Source organism: Ascidiella aspersa, chromosome 1 (genome assembly GCF_963924565.1).
Source record: "Ascidiella aspersa chromosome 1, kaAscAspe10.2, whole genome shotgun sequence".
NCBI classification, from domain to species: domain Eukaryota; kingdom Metazoa; phylum Chordata; class Ascidiacea; order Phlebobranchia; family Ascidiidae; genus Ascidiella; species Ascidiella aspersa.
Window position 1 is genome coordinate 19111022 of NC_139447.1, and position 20803 is coordinate 19131824.

Genomic DNA, 20803 nt, shown 5'->3' on the forward strand with positions numbered 1-20803 from the left:
AACTCCTCTAATAATTTTCAACCCATACTCATTTTCTAACCCAACTCATTACCCACCAATAACCCTAAGCGTATTTGGCTGTGTTAGGTTGTTAGTATTAATACTATGGTTTTATACATTTTTTTGCTTTAGGTATTGTTGCTTTTTAGGTCTTATTGTGTGTTCCCGTTTTACTGACGACCTGTCGAGCACAAATCAGTCGTTTCTTTGGTTTTATACAAACTTTTGAAATGCTTAGTTGATATTTTTGGCATATCAAAAAGACAAACAGCTAAACAGACCATTACACATGATTAGAGATTCTTGCAAATCACTAATGAAAAAAGACACGACGAATACTGTTTAGTAAATGTGTCGAAATGACTTATTTGCGAACTGTTTAGCAACATGGAGTATGAAATAGCATCTTTAGGAGGTTAGCAATAGGTCTAGTACAGTAGTTCTTAACCTTTTTCCTTGCAGCACCTTTTTCACCAAACAATTCTCGAACAACCTTCTAGAATGGCTTAATTAACAAAACCATTGTAATTTTATTTTTGTACAAGTAACTGATAAGCAGTGTTCCCTGTAAGGCAGAGGCGGGCAACTTGTCCGTTCGGGCCGGATATGTTAAAATTAGGTTCTTGCCTGGCCGGATTCCTGAATCGATACATTAATCGTGTATTTACCCACCCATACAAGGAATATATCGTATTTTGTTGCATGCTTTAAACACGGCAACACCAAACATACTGTTTGCCGAAAAGAATAATTAATAACAAATAAAAAAAATAGTGCATTTTCTGAAAAAAGTTACTTGAAACAATATTGACAAATCTTGATCTAACGTGTTAATTTTGACAAAGTATTGACCTTTTTTGTCAAGTGAAAAAACATTTGCCCTAATGATAATAAATACCACATTTTACAAAGCATTTATAAGGTTTGAAAAGCTAGTATAGTGTGACAACATGAGCCACATAACATGTTCACAACATACCAAATTGTAAATTTGATCTTTGAAAAAGCTCATTAAAAACTGTTTAGGGCGAATGTGTATTTTTTTTGTCGTTGTCAAGCTAAGACTATGCAATTTCGAATAAAAACTTCACCTATACGTGACATATATTGACAATTAGTTACAATATAAAGTTTCTTAGTTTCGACGAGGTTACACTGCTGGGAACATACAATAAGACCTAAAAGACAACAATATCTAAATCAGAAAAGTCTAAAGTCTATAAAACGATAGTATTAAGACCAACGACATCGCAGTAGTATCCAGCACAGAATAAGATCGAAGTAGTCTAAAAATACCTAAATCAGCCGGAATACGTCCTAAATTATCGGATTGAGGCCTAAATGGCCAAAATAACGCCTGGAACTGTAGGTAAAGGGTATGGGTCGATCGGGCACCATGGGTCTGGGGCATTGGCCGTTTTGGTGGCGACGTTTGGACGCCCTAGATTGGGCTGTACTGGCACCGTATTTTTGGCTCTGTTTGGGGTTATTGATTGGGTTAAAAAATCGGTTAGGGTTGAAATTATTAGGGGAGTTAGTGATGTACTAAGGCAGGCATATCGAAGACGAGGCCCGCGGGCCCCAAATAAAATAATTTTGTGTGGCCCGCGAAGCATTCGGGTGAGACCACGGCAGTCTTGAAGTTTCTTTGACCCGCTTCTACTCTTTGCAATGCGATACCAAAAGTCTATAGCCAGATTGAATAACGCGTATATACCATGCAGGAATCGTAGAAACTGTTGTGTACAAAGTGATGACACGCTGAAGGCTATGTATTTGAACTAGTCGTTGCTTGAATTTTATCGCGTTTATGTATCAAAGGAAGAGTTTCCAAACTTAAGAGCACTCAAATGGTCATCTGTTTTTGGAAGCACATATCTTGAACACTTTTTGAACATCACAAAAAGTCGTTACAGGTCAAGGCTAACAGACGAAAATCTTAGTATACAGTTGAGAGTTGCCGCATCGACAAGCAAAAATTTTTCCAAATTTCTCATTGAGCAAAAAATTTCATTAAATGTTTATTTGCTATTTTTTATTATTTCATATTTCAATATTGCGTTAAATAATTTCAGCTGTATGGTTCGCATGGGTTTTGATTAGTTTCGTTTGATGAACAAATGTTGATGATTTTGACAGGTTTTATAGTATGAGTCAAAAGTTGTGCGGCCCGCTTACTCAGCGGTAACTGACAAAGTGGCCCGCGACGGCAAATACGTTCGTCACCCCTGTACTAAGGGGTGGGGTTTGGGGTTAAGGTAAAAGTTGTAAAAACCTGGTTCTGGCCATTTAGGGCTTATTCTAAAGGGTTTAGGACTAATTCTGATTTAAATATTATGATGACTATTAGGCAGGGACGTGCAGTCAGGGGAGGCAGGTGAGGCACTGTTTAGGCCTTATTTCCGATTTTTCTGCTTTAGGTATTGTTGCTTTTTAGATCTTATTGTGTGTTGCCATGTCTACGTGCGATATTGCGTTAAATAATAAACGAAACTTATAGCCAAATCCAAAGTGTTCGCTTAGCTTAGTGGCCAAACTCTGGGCCACGGCTAAAATGTAGGACTTTTAGCGGGCCGCGAGCTATTTTTTCAGTCCGAAGGCTATTTTTTCAGTCCGAAGACTATTTACATTTTATGGCATATTGAGACTTTTGACTCGCAAACTCAAAAGCAGTGATTCTCAAACTGGGACCGCGAACTGCAGACTTCGACAACTATAGATAATTCTAGTTTTCTAATTCATTAGAGCAAAATGCGGCTAATTCTAATCTAAATAATTTGTGAATTACTAGTGTGCTCTAATTCAAATTCTAATCTAACTTCGATATTACCAAAAATGCTACTTTGTCCAACGACCTTTTTAGTCTCTTAGTTCAAAAACAAAATTAAAATGTTTAGGTTGGAACGACTTGTATGTATTATTTACAGTCTAAAAAGCATAGAAAGGCATACAAAATAGCACACTCATATTTACCATTCATGTTCTTATAAGAATAAATTGCGATTAAATTAAATTAGTCGTAAAAAATAAATGTGATTCTAGTTCAAATTTTAATTGATATTTGATTTTTTAGGAATTCGGTAATTCTAATTCTCTCTAATTTGAGAAAACTCAAAACAATCTAATTTTAATCTAATTTGGAAAAAAAATAAAAAGCTGTCGATCTATGATGCAAGCAGCAAGCCAGAAAAACAACTAGCCTGTAGTGAGGCTCGAACCCACGACCTCCAGTCAAACTGCCCCATAGACAGACAGATTAGGCGAGTCTGCGATGGCTTTTCGGTGTACACCCGATAAATGTAGAATACTATTATTAATTTCATAGTAATTTAATGAAGCTTCCTTACACTTTTTTTCCGTAAATAGGCTTAAAAAAGTATCAGCGTTACACAAAACAATAAATACAAAGAAAAAACTTAAAGCGACGAGTCAGGTGTTAACCGTTCCTTGGTTTCCCCATGCAAAATAAACGTTTTCTGCTTTCCTTTTCCTTTCATTTCGATTTCATCACGATATTCCGCTTGAAATGTTCCATACTTATCCAGCAATAATTTTGTGCTTTCTGATATATGAATCTTTAAGGCTGTAACAACATTGTCATAAATATTTCCACTTACAATATAATGTATTTTTGTTAATTAGTTCTGTCTCTTACGTATTCCATTTGATTCCATTCTGGACGCGGTATTGACAGTGTCACCAAACAAGCAATACCGCGGCATTTTTAAGCCCACAACTCCGGCACAACACGGACCTAGAATAAATACCAAACCAACGCTAAATATAAACGTTTAACAAAATGCGAAACCACGACATTCAAAGTGCAAAAGAATTAAATATTGGGAATTTACTGTAGAAAGTTCGTACATAGATTAAAATATTTGTAAAAAATTCCCGGGATTGGTCAAAGATTGTAAGTTGTTTGTTGTGGAGCGGTGAATGTTTTTTAGGGATAGCGTCATTACATTAAAGAGGATTAATTATGTTAAAAGTAACTGACTTTTTACTAAAAAATGGTTTTGCTAAAAATTATTTTACGGTTGACCAAAACAATATTTTTGTTCGTTGTTTTCAATCAACAAGGGAGTAGAAAGTGCATTTTATACAGATTTGAGTAATTATTGGGAACTGTCATGAGTGATGCGGTTCTGCGAAAGAGTTTGTCGGCCGCCGCCAAATCGCGTGCTACGAGAAAAGTTGCCAGAAACTCTCGCAAAAACTCCATGGAAAAATATCGTGGTTTAGACATTATACTGACGTCAGATATTTTAGTTATCGGGTACGAATGTAAAACACCGATATATAGTAGAGAAGCTACCTGGGTTGGACCAAATTGATTTTGTAATTTCCTGCCGATATTTAGTCATAGAAACACCAGACAACTTTATATTTAGTGTCTTATTGGGTTACTATCTATTTAACAGGTAATCTTTATTAACTGTTGCAGCTACACTGCTGTTATACGTATTGCTGGATGAAATACCCGGCGCTGCCCAGTTTAGGTAGATTATTTACCAGTATAATTCTAAGTTATATCAAATTTTGGGTCTACGACTACTACCACTGCAGCAGTACGATTTTATGCGAAATCTACTTGAATTTTGCATGGTTAAACAAAATGTAAGAATATCACTACTGCATATTATGTTGTAGAATGTCAGTGTAAATTTGTTAGCCCTGTGTTATACCCGATGATTATAAAAGTAATGAGACAAGTGGACTCCAACCATAAGATTGAAATAAGAAGAGCAACAACGTCGGAATAAAACACAGTTCGAAATAACACCAAAATAGGACTAATACCGGTACTTAAATAGTCGTAAAACCGTCTAAATCAGAATTTGCAATAATTCCGCTTGAATTAGACTTAAATGGTCAAAATCACTTCAAAAACACAAGTATATCTGGTAAAATATTATCCTTAATTCGATTAAGAATAGTTGTAGTACAACGCTGCAATTGAATGTCAGTTCCAGGGCTATTCAAACTTACCATAAAACAGAAGCACTAGCGCACGCCCATTGAACTCTTAAATGTTTTTTTTAAACCACGTGAAAGATAAGCACAGAATTCGATGAATGTTTTAAATTTTTTCGTTTTATTTAGAAAAAGTTTAATTGAACGAAATAAATAGGGATGCCAAGTAATGTTTGGCGACAGTTTCCCTAATACCCAGTAAAACTAACCAGAATGTATACCAATCCGAAGATTTATTCGTTCTTTTTGTCGGTGCCGGATTTTAAAACCGCCAACAGCTTTGAGCAGAGCAAATGAAGCACGAGCAATTTCAGCCGCGTGGCGTATTCCGTTTCGCACAGGTAAACCAGACACTAACATGTAAGCGTCGCCGATTGTTTCAACCTGCAAAACACAATGAGTCAAATGATTCGCAATTTTTTAGTTGCGTATTATCACAGAAAAATATCAAATGACCATAAACCAGACGCGATAAAATTGTTCAACTATATATACTTTAAATGTAAACCAGAGGTGAAAATAGAACAATTTTCTTATCGGAACGATAAATCATCTTCTTACCGCAGCGCAAGGTTTATTTAGAGATGACGTCACACGTAGTAACGTTTAAAAAAATAACCACAAAGGATCGTGATATCATTATTAATGTAGTGCAAAAATATGCTACTGAAATCCTATAGTTTTAATACATTTTAGAATATGTTACGATGGCCTGGTGAAAAAGGATTGGGCTGGTAGAAAAAGAATTTTTTTTATCGGTACGATGTACATAACAAAAATATTTTACAGAAACGGTTCGGACCGGTGGCATACTTTAACTACTGTGTCAACTGTTTAATACTGTTTAATAACTCTTCACGTTTCCGCAGTACTCATATGGTTTACTTCACACAGCCGCTATCAATTCACAACAATTTTGTGGCACTAGATGTTATTAACTAGAACTACTCAGTCTTATAACGTAAACACAAATGTCGTTGTTACCTTATATACATCAAACCCTTCGATTGTTGAATCGAATAGAGTGTATAGCTCATTCAACATGTTTACAATTTCGAAGGGGGTTGAAATCGCAGATAAAGACGTAAATCCAACAATATCAGAGAAAAATATGGTAACACTTTCAAAAGCTTCTGCTGGAACTGGATGTCCTTTTTTTAAACGCTCCACAACAGATCTGCACAACATTATAAAACTTAAACTATTGAGATCCATTTAAAAAAAATAAAAAAATGTCACAGTGATTCCTAAACTATGTACCTCGAGATATTCTCATGGATACTGAGGATCTATTTGTTAATTTTAGAAAAATAATTATTTGCATTACAGAAAGGCATAAAGCCAACCACGCGGGACTAAAATATACAGTGTCTGTCCATTACTGAAAATATTATTGCATTTACCGACTAACTTGCCGAGTAGCTAGACAAAGGTTAAGATAAACTATTTATATAAAAAATCATTACATAAAACAGTACATATCATGATATCAATACAAAACAAAATGGCTTTTATACTGTTTTAGGCAACGATGTTAGATTTTGGCGGATACATTAAAACATTAAAGGAGCATTAAACAGATTAGGTTACTTCACTATTAAATATATTGCTGCAATATTGATTAGTACTTTTCTTGTTTAAGTTATGTGGTATTAGAAAGTAAATTACGTAGTTTATAATAATACTACACATGCTTGAATTCGTGTTGCGTGGTGAAAAGGTTAATGTGTTTTTTATTTTATGATCAGCAGTTTAATTCCAAGCCCTGTTCAAAAAAATATAAAAAGTTGTTTCTTGTGATACTTTTGTGTTTTTTAATATTTAATTACATTTTCCCAATATCTTTCTAAATCGAAACATATGTTTATACATCTTCCGTACGTATGTCAAACAAGGTTAAAATTACATACCCTCACAAGCGTTCATTAAAAAGAAAAATACTACATTAACTTGTTTTTATTTGACGATTTTAAAAGCACAAAGAACAGGGCTGTATCTAGGATTTTCACTTTAGGAAGCAATAACAATTTTTAGAGAAAACGTACCAAATTTCTGACATAACGTGACGGCTTGATCCCTAAGAAGCTTTTTGTTACTGGTCAAGTTCATGAACTAATGTGCAACCAAACTTTGGTCAATATATATAAGAACAATGAAAATGTAAGCAAAGAATTCGCGCGACGCGGGAAAAATTGCGTCAATTCGGTTTAAAATGACAAAACGTTTAATTTAGGACATCTAACGCCTTGAGCAAAGAGTCATAATTCTCACATTTATTGTTATAATAGCAGTTATTAGGATGGTTTGGGCAAATAAGTTGTGAGGTCCATTAAACCCACAGCTGTTCAAAAAAACGTCCTAAATACGAGCGAAACGCAAAGAAATACAGTGTATTTTACTGGAATTTAATGCGCTTAAGGCGCTGTTTTTCAATGACTTGATTTAAGTTCTAACAAGGAAATGACTGGAGTCATTGGGTCCATATTTCAGTAAAAATTAGGTAAAAACAATTCATTGGCCCACGGGCCGAACTTGGTCAATGTCATCATTATTTGTGTTAAAAACCAGTAGCTTATCTGTTGTTTTATCGATGGAAAACCGTAAAACATTGTTTGTTTTAGTGATGTTTTTAAACTTTATCCATTGCGCTAGGAAGTTACAGAGTTTTCGGTATAATATAAACTTTAAAAAACTTCACAATTAAAGAATTAAATTAATCGTTGACTTACAATCTAGATGCAATGTGAAATACATCTTGAACGAAAGTGACGTATGGGGCTCGCGAGCCACGTGTTGCCCCCCTGTTATAATAGTAGAATGCATTACGATATGTTTCTTTATAGATAATTACATTGGGAGCATTTGGTAGAGTAATTCGTCGGCTTTCTTTTTTTCTTCGTGATAAGCCGCTGTCCTCTCATCAACTAAACCTTCCAAATTTGAAGCATATTGTTCCATCCGATGCAGTAAATTCTCTACGAGGTTACCACTGTTATTCCTAGTTTGACAAAATTATATTAATCAGGCTGACTTAATGATGTTATTTGTCAAATAAAAATAAGCATACAAATGTAAGCATAGGAATTAGTGACGTCCTTCTTGTCTAAAGCTAAAAAAATGTATTAATTACTATCAGAAATTGAGTTCAACAAAGACCTGGCAAATTATTTCGTTAAATGACGTCACGTGCGTTAATATTCAGCGTAATATGACTTTGCAGCAATTTTCGCGTTACAAACGCATCACGTCTAAATTTTCACAAAATTATAAATAGATAGCCGATAGTGTTTTCTAGTAGTCAGACCAAAATATGTTGCGAGGTAGGTAGGGAACGGCCTTATAATGTGTTGTGTCGGACTGTGTCTGTTTTGTATTCATACCTGCGACGCCTATGACGTCATCGCGTACATAAATAAAATATTAATGCTTTTTCACATTACGATGTGTTTTACTGATACTTGTGGAATAAAACAGAAAGGGTTATCACAAAACAAATGCACCTCCATATAAGTATTTATAAACTTGTGCGATTAAATTTATTTTATCAATCTACCCCAAATTTTGTTCGATCGCACACATTAACTCAATTTAGTACATCTCCAATACGTGACCTGCAATATTACAAATTTGATTTGTTTATCTTGGCTAACGTCGTTATTTTCGAAAAGATTGTCAGAAAACTCTGCTAAAATATCTCGATTTAACCATGATATAATTTCATTTCAAATAGGGGAAAATGCGTTGTGCGCCTACGACGTTAAAGTATAGCATAGAGCAGACCTGGGCAACATACGGCCCGCCAAGCAGTTTATTCCGGCCCGCGGCTTATTTTCAATAAAATACATAGGCTAAGCGAAAACCACGGCAAGTTTGACAGATCTTGTCAAGACTTCGCCAAATTCGATTTTTAGCCTGTTCTAAATGATAAAACGGAAATTTTTCGCGCGAATCTCTTCTGTGTTGCTCGTGTGTACCACGCGATTTTTTAGCAACTCCACAGACAAATAGCGTCCTCTGCTCAGTGGCACTCTCTCCAACGAAAGTATAACAAACTTAGCCTAATATTTAAAATATATATAAATATTAGGCTAAGTTTGTTAAACTTTGTAACACATCGGTAACTTAAAGTTTTAAAAAAGAAGAAAAAACATATAGGTAAGTTTTTCGTACGAAATTTTCACGTATTTTAATCTTAAGTTTTGGGTCAACGCGCACCACAACTTAATAAACGCTAATATATCAAGCAATGTACATTTTTAGTCGGTGCTCAATGCTTCCGTACCATCTAAATCTAAATTAAAGTTTGCATTTTCAAACAAACACAGTCGCAAATTTTTCGCGCTTCGCGCGACGTTTTGTGACCTTCTTTAAATCCGACTTAAATTGCACAATTCTAAACGTAATAACAAATTGGTTGATTATTTGTTTTACACCGTCAGAGTATGACGACATATTGCATGTATTTTAGATCCTATATTTGACCCGGCCCGCCAAAATATTTTAGGTTTCTCATGCGGCCCGCGGCTAAAAATAATTGCCCACCCCTGGCATGGAGGTAAAGTAAACCATAAGCGCGTCTGGAAATGTTGTACAGAATTTGATTTTCTAATGTAGCGCGCCTAAACACAGATTTAGGGAATACTTCATCAGTAAAAACCCTGTACGTAAACAAATATAAAAATATTAGGTCTGGTCAACTAAGCAATATAAAGAAAAGAGTAATAATCTTAAAGTAAAAGTTATTTGTTTAAACAAAATTGATATCTCACTTTTCTAAATTGACTTTCATATAGGTTGAAAGTTTCGTTGAACATAAATTGCCTTAAAAAATGCTTTTACCGGACACTACCGGACCCAAAAAATATTTTCTGACAAAACGCCCGAAGTTTAGATTGCGTGAATATACTTGGAATTTTTTTGATTATTTAAATCATTTGATTATTTAAATCAGTGTTAATCAAACTAGTGGCCGCGGACCCTCGGGGGTACTTCATGCGGTTTCAAGGCCTTCAAAGGGTTCGCGAAGCATTCTCTCATTTTTGTAAAATGGAATTGTTGTCAGTTTATGTACAGCAACCTATCTAAAGGCTGATATGGGTCATTCTGATAAAATAGAAACATAGTTTCGGCCTTGGTCATTACACGACCCCAAAATGACACAAAAAGTTGAAACACAGCAGGGAATATATCACACACATTCAAATACAGCATGGAGTGGCTAGAGCCGCTAGAGCAGGGGGCCCAACCTTTTAACTCTTGACGGCCGCATTGACAGTATTTATTTATCTCCCAGTAGAATTTTTTTAGAGATGACGTCAGAAAGAATTATAACGTGACGTCATAGAACAATTATTGTTAAACATGCTTGTTGTTGTCTAAAGACCTCGAGCAAACATATATAGAACTGAATATATAAAACTCGCGAAGCGCGAAAAAAATTTGTTTATTGGGTTTTTAAATGTTACTCGTGACGCAGCTGACCGGTTGGTCGTCAAAACGGAGCGCATGCAGTTCCAAGGTAGTACACAGTTCGTTGACCCGGGCATACTACTGTCTGTGGTTTATGATTTAATCTTTCTTGGTGTTTGTCAATCAATCATTGATATCATCTTGTTTCAGCGCAGATTGATTTAATTAGCTGCATTCCCTAAAGTCGTAAACATTTCTAATCTGCATTTATCATATCAATCATTAACGCACACCAGTAGGGCAGTCGGGCACGGCCGCCATAACATGCTTATTAAAATACGTCTATGGTTTGCTATACTTTTGCCAACTTTTACTGGGTAAATTTTTACCATGGCTTGGTCCGAGCAATCACTGTTAAAACATACTTTAAATCTGTATTTTCGAGCAATATGCAAAACACGTTTATGTGCCGAATAAGCAATCTTTTAAATTGAAAGTTTTGCCAATTGAAATCCAATAATAGCAACGTTCTTAATATTTATTTTAGTATGACGCCATGTTTTGACGTAGCTTTGTAACGTCGTCCCTAATAAAATGCATTCAACTTTATGTTTTGCTTTCTGCGGCCCTTGTACAATTTAATTTGTTTAGGCCTGGTGTTAATACGTTTGATTGGAGTAACATGCGCAACAGGTGCAAATAGAGAGGCGTACACTGCGACCAGATTTCGCATTCAAATTTGCGGCTGCAAAATATGTTGTGTTTTTTATAAGAAGAGAAGCCTCTTTCTAAAAGGCAAGTCATACGCGTGGCTTATTTCCCAAGTGACAATAAAACACACAGCATGGTGCCAAGTGGTTTCGTCGCTTTGCGAGTTTAACAAAGCAAGCGAATATGGACTTCTGTAATAAAGTTTTTTAACCGCTAGACGGGAGTCGATAGCTACAGCGAACTAAGACGTTGACGTCACATTATTGGTTTTTGTCCCCCAATCAAAGGCCCCTGGGGGTGCAGCCTCATAAACCTCTAAAGCGCACCTTCATACCACTCTACGACATGTCTGAAAATTTAGAAGTTCTACGATGTAACTTTTTCTATAAAGCTTTTTCTGCATTGCGCTCATTATGTAAAATCTGGTTTTAGGAATATGCTTATTCGAACAGTGGATATCGATGTTGTTGTTCTGGCTGCTTTTTATGTAAAAAAATGACTGTAAGTGTATAAAAACTCGTAGTTTACAGTATGGATTTGCCTTTTAAACCGCCGTGTTAAATATGTTTATCTAGAGGCCAGCGGGCCGCAAGCCAAGGTATTTCGCATCGTCGACGAGATTCCGCTTAACTGAAGTGCTGGCATACTAATAGTTCACTTGTCAGTACTATTTAATATGGGTATCTTGTGTACCCTATAATCTGGGGAAACTCTCAACCATGTACGTTAATAAGACCAATAACTGAAGCAATGTTAAGTAGGCGGCAACATATTAAACATAAAGGGAAATAAAACAGTTCGTCGCCATATTCATGTCGCCGGCCTAAACTTTAAGCCTAACCGGGTCACCTTTTTTTCCTCTAGGGCCGTAGGTTGTGCACCCCTGGTTTACAATACATTATTGCATGTGCTTAGTGCAATGTTGTCGAACAAGAAACATTAAGGCCGATAATAATCGCAGCGACACATACACTCATACAGCCTCATATAACATACTCTAAGGTTTCTGTATTGTTTACTTTAACACTTTAAATTTAAGCAGTTAATATTGATCGTTTTTACTCACGTTTTTGATCATCAAGTTGCTAATTAATGTTTTGTACATACTAAAATCTGTAACCACTTCTAGTGTTTAACTGCAAAGTTTACATCATAAATTATTGTTTAGTTGCGAGCGTTTATTCAGACTTACACTCTTTGCCACCCTCAGCATATCCTGTAATACCCGACAAATCGCGAGTGTCCATATCAGAGGTAGCCGAACAGTCAAAGACCAAGAGTCACGTTATTTACTTGGTTATAGCCGCAAAGAGCCACATACACACAACAGAAATGAATATTACTCCCTTTGTTCCCACTTACACACCTTGGCTGGTGCATACTAACAATATTGCTTTTTATTTTGTTTGATAAAATTTTTAAGCCAATAATGTCATAAGTTATGCATATTATTCATCTTGTAAAGGTAATTTTACCTTGTATTGCTGAGGATTTGAATGTATTTTTGTTGATTTAAAATTCCTTTTAGGTTTATGCAGCCTTTTTTAACACAATTAACAATGTCAACGTGGGATTAAAACACAGTTCAGAATAAGACCAAAATAGGACAAATACCTAATAGTTGTAATAACGTATAAATCGGACAAGTCCAAAACCCGTCGGAATAAGACCTAAATGGCCAGAATCAGGCCTATCCACATTTTGCCAACAACCCACCCGAACCCCTTAATACCTCACTAACTCCCCTAATAAATTTAACCCTAACTCATTTTCCAACCCCAGCCATTATCCAGCAATATCCCCAAATAGGGAAAAAAAATCGGTGCCAAAACAGCGGCGCCCCAACGGCGCCTTTTAAACGCCCAGACGTCGAAACCAAAACGGCCGACGCCAGACCGATGGCCCCCAGATTATTCCATACCATCTCCTTAAAGATTCAGGCGTTATTTTGGCCATTTAGGCCTTCTTCCGATGAAATTAGGACTTATCTCGACTGGTGTAAGTCTATTCAGACGATTGATCTTACTCTGTAGTGGATATTACTGCGTATATATTTGTCTTTTTTGTGTCGTTGGTCTTAATAGATTTTTCTGCCTTAGGTATTGTTTCTTTTTAGGTTTTATTGTGTGTTCCCATTGATAAAGTGATTCGAATTTATTTTTATATTTAGGTTAATAAAAATGCCCAGTTTCTTAATACTTGATGCTTAAAATATTTTACTTACTTGTTAAATTTTTTTATAATATCCTTTAATTGAAAAAAGTCGGGTCTTTCTCTAGGGTCTTCATTCCAACATAAACACAAAGTTTGGCGCAAGTCCTCACTTAGAACACATGGATCCATGTGTGGACGAAAGTATGGGTAAGTTCCGTTCCGAACTTTGTTCACTATTTCTAGAAGTAATAGTTTACTTTATTGGACATTCACACTGATCATGCTACGATAATATATTATTACCTTTGGGTGTAATATTAACATTTTCCACGTAAAACGTTCCTTTTCGCATACTTATTTCCTGCACAATAATTCCAAAGCTATAAACGTCCCCCTTTTGCGATTGTTTTAGTTTCGGAGACGAACATCGCAAAAGTTCCGGTGCTGTCCACAACAATCCTGAAGAAACGAACGAAAGGTTTTAATATAATTTGTTTCAGAATCAACATTGAAACTTTAACGCACCGATGTTTCATAAAAGCATTCATCGTGTGTCACAAAAGTGGGTATGCTCCCCTGGCCCATGTGAAAAGAAGAAAAAGCTATATGAAGAAAGTTATCAGATATTAAATATGGTAAATAGGGCTCATAAACATGCCTTTATCTTTCATGGTAAAACAAGGAATGTCCGACTTTATCCGTCAACAAAGACGTCATTAGTATGTTCAAATAAGAAAAACAGATCAATTCGAAAGGTGGACTAGTATTACTTTGCAGCGTATTAGCCGGAATTTGCTTTGTGTTAGGAAGCCAATATATCTTCGATTTTTAAAGTAATATTTTTTCAGAAATTCACCTTACAAAGTAGGGAATTCTAAGCAATAGTGCAAAACATTGCTATAATACAAAAATAAACTCCATATTTGATTCCGCATCAATACCACCCGAGTATTGGAGGAGTTGAAATTGAGTATCGTCACCGATCGTTAATCATTAGACCTCTTTGGTTACAATTAAATATTTTTTAACATACCTACAAACCAGTATAGGTTTTCTACAATACCCTAGAAAACACATCTTTAAACTATTGATTAATTTACGCTCGGCCGTGTTGTTATATCTCGGTGGAACATCTTACCTTTCCTATTTGGCAATCTTGTAAAAAGCGCATTTTCATATAAACTGGAGCGAAAACGGTAATTTGTTTAACATATGTTGCACTGTATATGTGATAATGAATATCACCTTGACATAAATACCGACATTAATTCCTGATCCGTAGCAGTAGAATATTCTTTAGGTCAGACCCTATTAGAGGATCTTAAAAGAAATATATTTCGCCAGCAAAGACATCGTCACTATATCTGAATGAACAACCTTTTCGCAAGGGGTTCTACATGTTGGATGTTACTACAATTTAATGATTTTTGTGGTTATTTATTTTAGTTTACTTAGTTTTATTTATCTTATAATGTATCTGACTTATTCGTATACTGTTTCGTTTGTTTATTCAGATATACTGACAATGCCTTTGCTGGCGAAATATAGCGTATCTTTTCAAATATTTTAAGTGTCTGACCTAAATTGCTAGCTTTGCTGGATTATTCTGATGTTCAAAATGTAATGATGTTTCGACTGTTCAACAAAACCAAGTATAAAACACTTGCGTATCTTAAAATAAACAACGAATTTTATTCTATATAGTGTCATTAACACTTAATTTTGCAAGCTAACCGTAAAATCATAGAGCAAAACATAAAGAAACGTATTCTTACTTTCGTAATAAGCATCCGAATCATCCGCCAGTACATTTCTCATATATGGCAATGCGTAATCCGTAATTTTTAAAACAAATCTCGAATCAATAACGCAATTGTTTGACTTCAAATTGCCATGCAAATGTAAAACTGAGTTATGTAAATAGGACATTCCTGTAACGAAAACATTAAAATAGTTTGTCAATAATTTTTTTACTAAATAAAAGTATCGTTTGCATAATAATCAAGGCCGAACCTTTTACAAGGTCGTTCATTAAAGAAAATCGAAACATCCAGTCAAGATGAATTTCTTGATTTAGTAGAATTTCTTTCAAACTTCCTTTTGGGCAATATTCTGTTATAATTCCTACACGAGGTGAGTCGATACAGATTCCATCAAAGCGAGTTAAATGTTCATAAGTATGTTCTTTCATCTAAAAAACAGGTTTTATGTTAAATAATTGGTAGTTCAATCAGGCATATATTGAAAGATTGTATAAGACGAAACCTTATTAAACAACGAAATGTAAGATACATGCACATACGTGATACTTTCTGAAGTCGCTTTTTAATCATCGATAAGGCCCTAAGATTATAGCACACCGGGAGAAATCGCAGACTAACCGAATTTGTCATTTCGGTATGGCGGAGTTCGTGAATTCGAACCTCACTTGAGATTAGTTTTTTTAGCCTGTATTGCTTGCATCATTGATCGACTGAATCGGTTAGTTTGCGATGGCCTCCCCGATCCAGGGGGTACGAGGCCATGACTTCCAAACTATATTTTTTTACTATTTATACACATGCAATTTTGTTATATGGCGTTGCAGTATAATTTAGCTATAATATTTTTAGTACGACCGCTTTTTTGCGCTTCGTACCAATTTTCACTGTTTTTTTAAGTATTAACACAATATCAAAAGTTAACCGACCAAATTCAAACAACAATATGTGCCAGACTAGATACAATTTAACACGCTTTTCAAAAATAAATTGGTTGCAGATTTTCTGCTTGACTATACCTATAGTGCAGAGGTGTCAAACATGCAGCCCGTGAAATATATTTTGCGGTCCACGATGCAAGTATTTTTCTAACCCTTTTCCGTGTGACCCGGGGCAAGTCCCGCGTGAACTCCGGCTATCTACAAAATGACATTTTTGCGTACATCTATGCAATATATAAAAAATTCCGGGTTCCATACTTTCTTTGGACATTCACAAAGCGTTTGACACTGCTGGTTGGGATTTAATTTACGCAGCATTATGAAATTTTTGCTTTGGAAAGAACCTAGTAAACTGGATAAAATGTTGTTACGCGGAACCTACCTGTAAAATAACCAACAACAACTTTTTGTCGCGCGAGTTTAAAGTTAAAAGAGGTGTCAAGCAAGGCGACCCATTATCTCCGACACTTTTTTTGCTATTTGAATGTCTAGCAACGGCGTTGCGAAATTGAATGACGACGAATTTAAAGTATCTCTACTCGCTGATGATACGTTAGCCTTTATAAGAGACGAACAAACGGATTTCGACCGAGCATTTGTTGTACTAGATAAATTTGGAGACATGTCTGGATGTAAAATTAATATGCAAAATCGCTTGCATTCCATGTAGGATCCAATCGTTCCTTGACAGAAAAACCTTACGCGAACAAAGGCCTAGAGTCGAGTGGCAAGAACACTCGCCCTTAACTTTGGTTAAGTTATAAATAAAATCAGTCCAGTTTTAAATATTTGGTCCTCTCCGGGGCTAACTCTTCTGGCTGCTAAACGATGGCTAGGCGATATGTACAAAAGCCAAACGAGGCTTAACGGGGCGGACTTATTTAACTGAATCGTAACTGGAACTGATCTGGACAACCCACCCAACTAAAATAATGTAACGAACAGAAGTTATTATGCTGGACCGCTAGTACTGTGCATGGACCTAGTACTGTGCATGGCCGTTCTGATGTTGTTCAATAAACTCAAATACGTTTAATACCTTGCTGTGGCTAAGCTGTTAAAACACGCAACAACCTTCGATCAACCTTCAAACAACCTTTAACAAATGAAGTTATAATGTCGGACTGTTACTACCGTACTATGGACTCTTTTCGGTTATCAGTTTAAGCCCTGCAGTTTCATTTAGCTCTCAGTGCGATTTGAGTTTTAGACCGCTGGATTGGCGCCTGGTGAACTATGACTCAAAAACTATTGCCAAAATGAGTCCGAACGGGTAACAGGGAGTGTCTTAAGGTTACTTATTTTGACGTTACAGAATGGCGTAACTTTGTGACGCAAATCTTTTTTTTTCGGGGTCTCTTAAACAAAAACATTAGATTCATCCCTGTTTCACCCTGCATTTACGTCAAAGATTGTAAACTCTTGATATAATTATACGGAATTAAAGTTGTTTATTCAACTGGCTCAACCTTTAAATGAGGGGTTGCTAATTTTTTTTAACAATCAGCCCTCGAAAACAATTTGGTTCGCGTTGATCACGGTTGGTATAAGTTTTTATTAAACCTGCTGTTTTTGGTACTAAAAATATTAAACTGCTTTCACGGACCCAAGTTTAGGTACCCCATGCGTTGAAGTGATTTGTTCAATTTCCTGGCTTGATATTTTTTGATCTAGAAAAATTCCTGTGTTATTAAAAGTTAAACACGCTTATCACAATTCTACTATTGTTTACATTAAAAGGTTGCTGTTGTACAACGCGGGTTTGTATCAGAAATAAGCAACCCAGTGTGTTTCTTACCTGTATAAGTTCTTGAAGATTTTTCTTGTTTAGTTCGATATTCTTGTTTGGCAACAGTTTTAAAAATATCAATTTTCCCTTTAAAAAAAAATGGTTTTAATAAGGTACGGTAGTCAAAATATTTAATGATTTTCTAATTAATAATGCAAATTATTCAAAAGCTAACACCATATGTCACCCATATGTGGACCAGGTACATTAACGGCTTCTTGTATTTTTATGCCTAAATTGTCCCCCGGAACACTAACCACCGTGGGACGCAATAATAACAAAAAATGCCTGTGGTTTCTTCGAGCATTTGGATATAGTTTTACAGATGTTATCAAGTTAAGGTAAAAACATTTGATGCATAATCACTAGACGCACTAATCGCCTGAAAGCCAGGTTTAGGCAATACCTACAATCAAATAGGAATGCCATTTCGTATAAGCAATTTATGAAAATATTTATTTCATCCGTAGCTTTTTCTCCTTGATTGTTCTCTATAGTCTAGATCAGGGATGTCCAACCTGCGACCCGCCTGATGTTTACGTGCGGCCCACCACTTATTCTCAATTTCAGTAGCCTTTATTTAAAACAATTGTTTATACTATTATTAAAAGGTGTAAAACGCGCAGTATTGGATGTAGACCTAATTTAATATATTGTCTGAGACTATAATCGAATCTAATGTTTTTTTTATGTGTGTTTTTGCGGACGGTTTTAAGGAAATAAATGGTGTCGTACCATGGCATGATACAGCATGTAAACTCAATTTTTCGCGTTTCGCGCGATTAGAACTTCACTTTCCCAGGGTTAATTCTTGCGTATTTGCGGTTCTATCTGGAAGAGCGGGTGTTTATAAGTACAGTTGTTTTATGACGTCACGATGTAACGTAACTTATGACATCACCCCTTTAATTTAATGGGATTTAGTGGGATTTATCGAAATTTTTAAAGTGGCAATGCGGCCCATTCTACTAAAAGGTTGGGCATCCCTGGTCTAGATGATAGAACAAATTCTACTCGGTAATAAAAAAATAGTAGTGGTAATAAGGCATGTGACTCTCTCTTGAAACCAATCACATAGAGCAGTGTTTCTCAACCTTTTTCACTCTAGGGCACACTCGTAAACCTTTGAAAACGCGGCGGCCCACCTGACGAGCGAGTCGACATCTAACTTTGTTTGGATATTTGTTTTTTGCTGGCAGTTGTTATTACATCAGGCTCCTAATTTTATTATCTATAAAGAAGCCTGCGGAGTCGGTTAAAAATAACTCGACTCCAGCTCTCGAGTTCGACTCGGACCAAATGTGAAATTTCGTCAAATTCTGAGTCCGGCTGCACAGCCTTTATTTCACCCATGTACGCAACTAAATTAAAGTGGATTTTCAACTATCCCCTCATAGGGGTGTCATATATCTCATCCACCCACAAACCATTGCTGAAAAATATCCACCATATGCTATTCCGTCTTTTCAATTTGCAGTTGGCGGCATTATCAGTTTTAAAATTGTTACTGCGCACGTCGGACTCGGGACTCAGGCAGTCCGACTTAAGCAAAACAAATCGACTACGGTACGTAGAGACCCAAATCCAACTCCGACTCCAAAGCCCTGTTTTAAAATGCGATGTGCTTAATAAGACAGGCCTCAATAAAAATAAAAAAAATAAAATAGGCCCTTTATGTTGTAAATTATAAAAACACACGGTATGTTAGTTAGAGTTCGATGGAAACACAGAATAAGGCCCGAAAGCAACAACATCTAACTCGGAATAAATCCAAAAATTAACGGAATAAGACCTAAATGGACAAAATACCGCCCAAAACAGTAAAAGCAGGGTGTGGCCTGGGACGGTTAAGGGACATCTTCATGGCATCGGCCGTTTTGGTGTCGACGTTTGGGTGCCCTAGTTTAAAATGCCGTTAGGGCCCCGCTGTTTTGGCACTGCATTGGTTGCCTCTGTTTGGGGTTAGGCGCGAGTAATGGGTAGAATAAGAATTTGGTTTATGGTTCAAATTATTAGGGGAGTTAGTGTTGAAGTTATGGGTGGAGTTTTGGGTTAAGTAAAAGGTTTTAAAGGCTTTATTCTTGCAATTTCGGCCTTATTCGGACGAATTTAGGTCTTATTTTGATTTAAACGTTATTACGATTACGAGTATTAGGTATTAGTCCTATTTTGGTCTTATTCCGAACTGTTTTTTATACCGAAGTTGATGTTGTTTTAATTGCGGTCTTATGGCGAAAGCCCCGCTAGATACATGCTGCAATAGTTCCTCTTTCTTTGTTAGCGAAAAGCCAACATCAACCATTCAAACTTCAATAGGGGCTACGAATCCAGTCATATTACTCAGTGTTTATTCACAGAAAATAGTGACTAGAGTTTATTTACAAACATAGTCCCTTATTAAAAAAGATAAATCTGAATGGTTATCTTTGATTAAAGAATCATCTCCAAATAGCCTAATTTAACTTTCCTTCTCCAAATCCCTATATTTTTTAAGCTTTAATTTTAAATGTGGATGAGTGTTTTCAATTTGATTCTGCATTGACAATTTTAAACTATTCAAATGTTGGAATATGTCATTTAAATTTTTAACTTTGAATTCTAGAATTGACCAACGTCATAATAAAACCCAATACATTTTCGGTATAAGATCCAAGTGGCCTAAATAACATCCTCATCCGCAGGAAATGGATATAAAACGATTAGGCGCCGCCACCGCCTTATAAGGGCCATGTTTTTTAAACGGCGGTGTTTGTAGACGCTGTTTTGACACTGGACTGTTGGTCCGATAGGGGTTTGGGTTTGTTATCTATTGGTCCTTTTTCGATCTTATTCCGAACTGTGTTTTATTCCGATGTTGATGTTATTCTAATTTTGGTCTTATTGCCAGAATCCACTTTTAGTCGCAAATTCTAAAATAATACAGAATTTTTGTAACATTTTTTCCCATTTTCTCGCGGCGCACCGGTTGAGAAACGCTGACATAGAGCATGGCTATGGTAACTAACGAGCTGAAAGGTTTAATGAAATTCAGTGAATGCAGTAAATTAAGCGCTTTCATTTTT

General features: G+C 35.9%; 1 protein-coding gene across 1 annotated transcript in view; it reads right to left on the reverse strand.

The window, feature by feature from the left end:
• Positions 1–2903: 2903 nt before the first annotated feature.
• LOC146168173 (atrial natriuretic peptide receptor 1-like) overlaps positions 2904–20803 on the reverse strand; it is a 43614-nt gene continuing 25714 nt past the window's right edge. The window contains exons 14-23 of the mRNA XM_083391029.1: positions 17751–17828; positions 15265–15442; positions 15027–15182; positions 13555–13710; positions 13322–13490; positions 7829–7975; positions 5962–6154; positions 5187–5361; positions 3656–3754; positions 2904–3583 (exon numbers count right to left, since the gene is read on the reverse strand). Coding sequence (XP_083247155.1) covers positions 3417–3583; positions 3656–3754; positions 5187–5361; positions 5962–6154; positions 7829–7975; positions 13322–13490; positions 13555–13710; positions 15027–15182; positions 15265–15442; positions 17751–17828 — 1518 coding nt within the window. The 3' untranslated portion in view covers positions 2904–3416. The remainder of the gene's footprint in view (positions 3584–3655; positions 3755–5186; positions 5362–5961; positions 6155–7828; positions 7976–13321; positions 13491–13554; positions 13711–15026; positions 15183–15264; positions 15443–17750; positions 17829–20803) is intronic.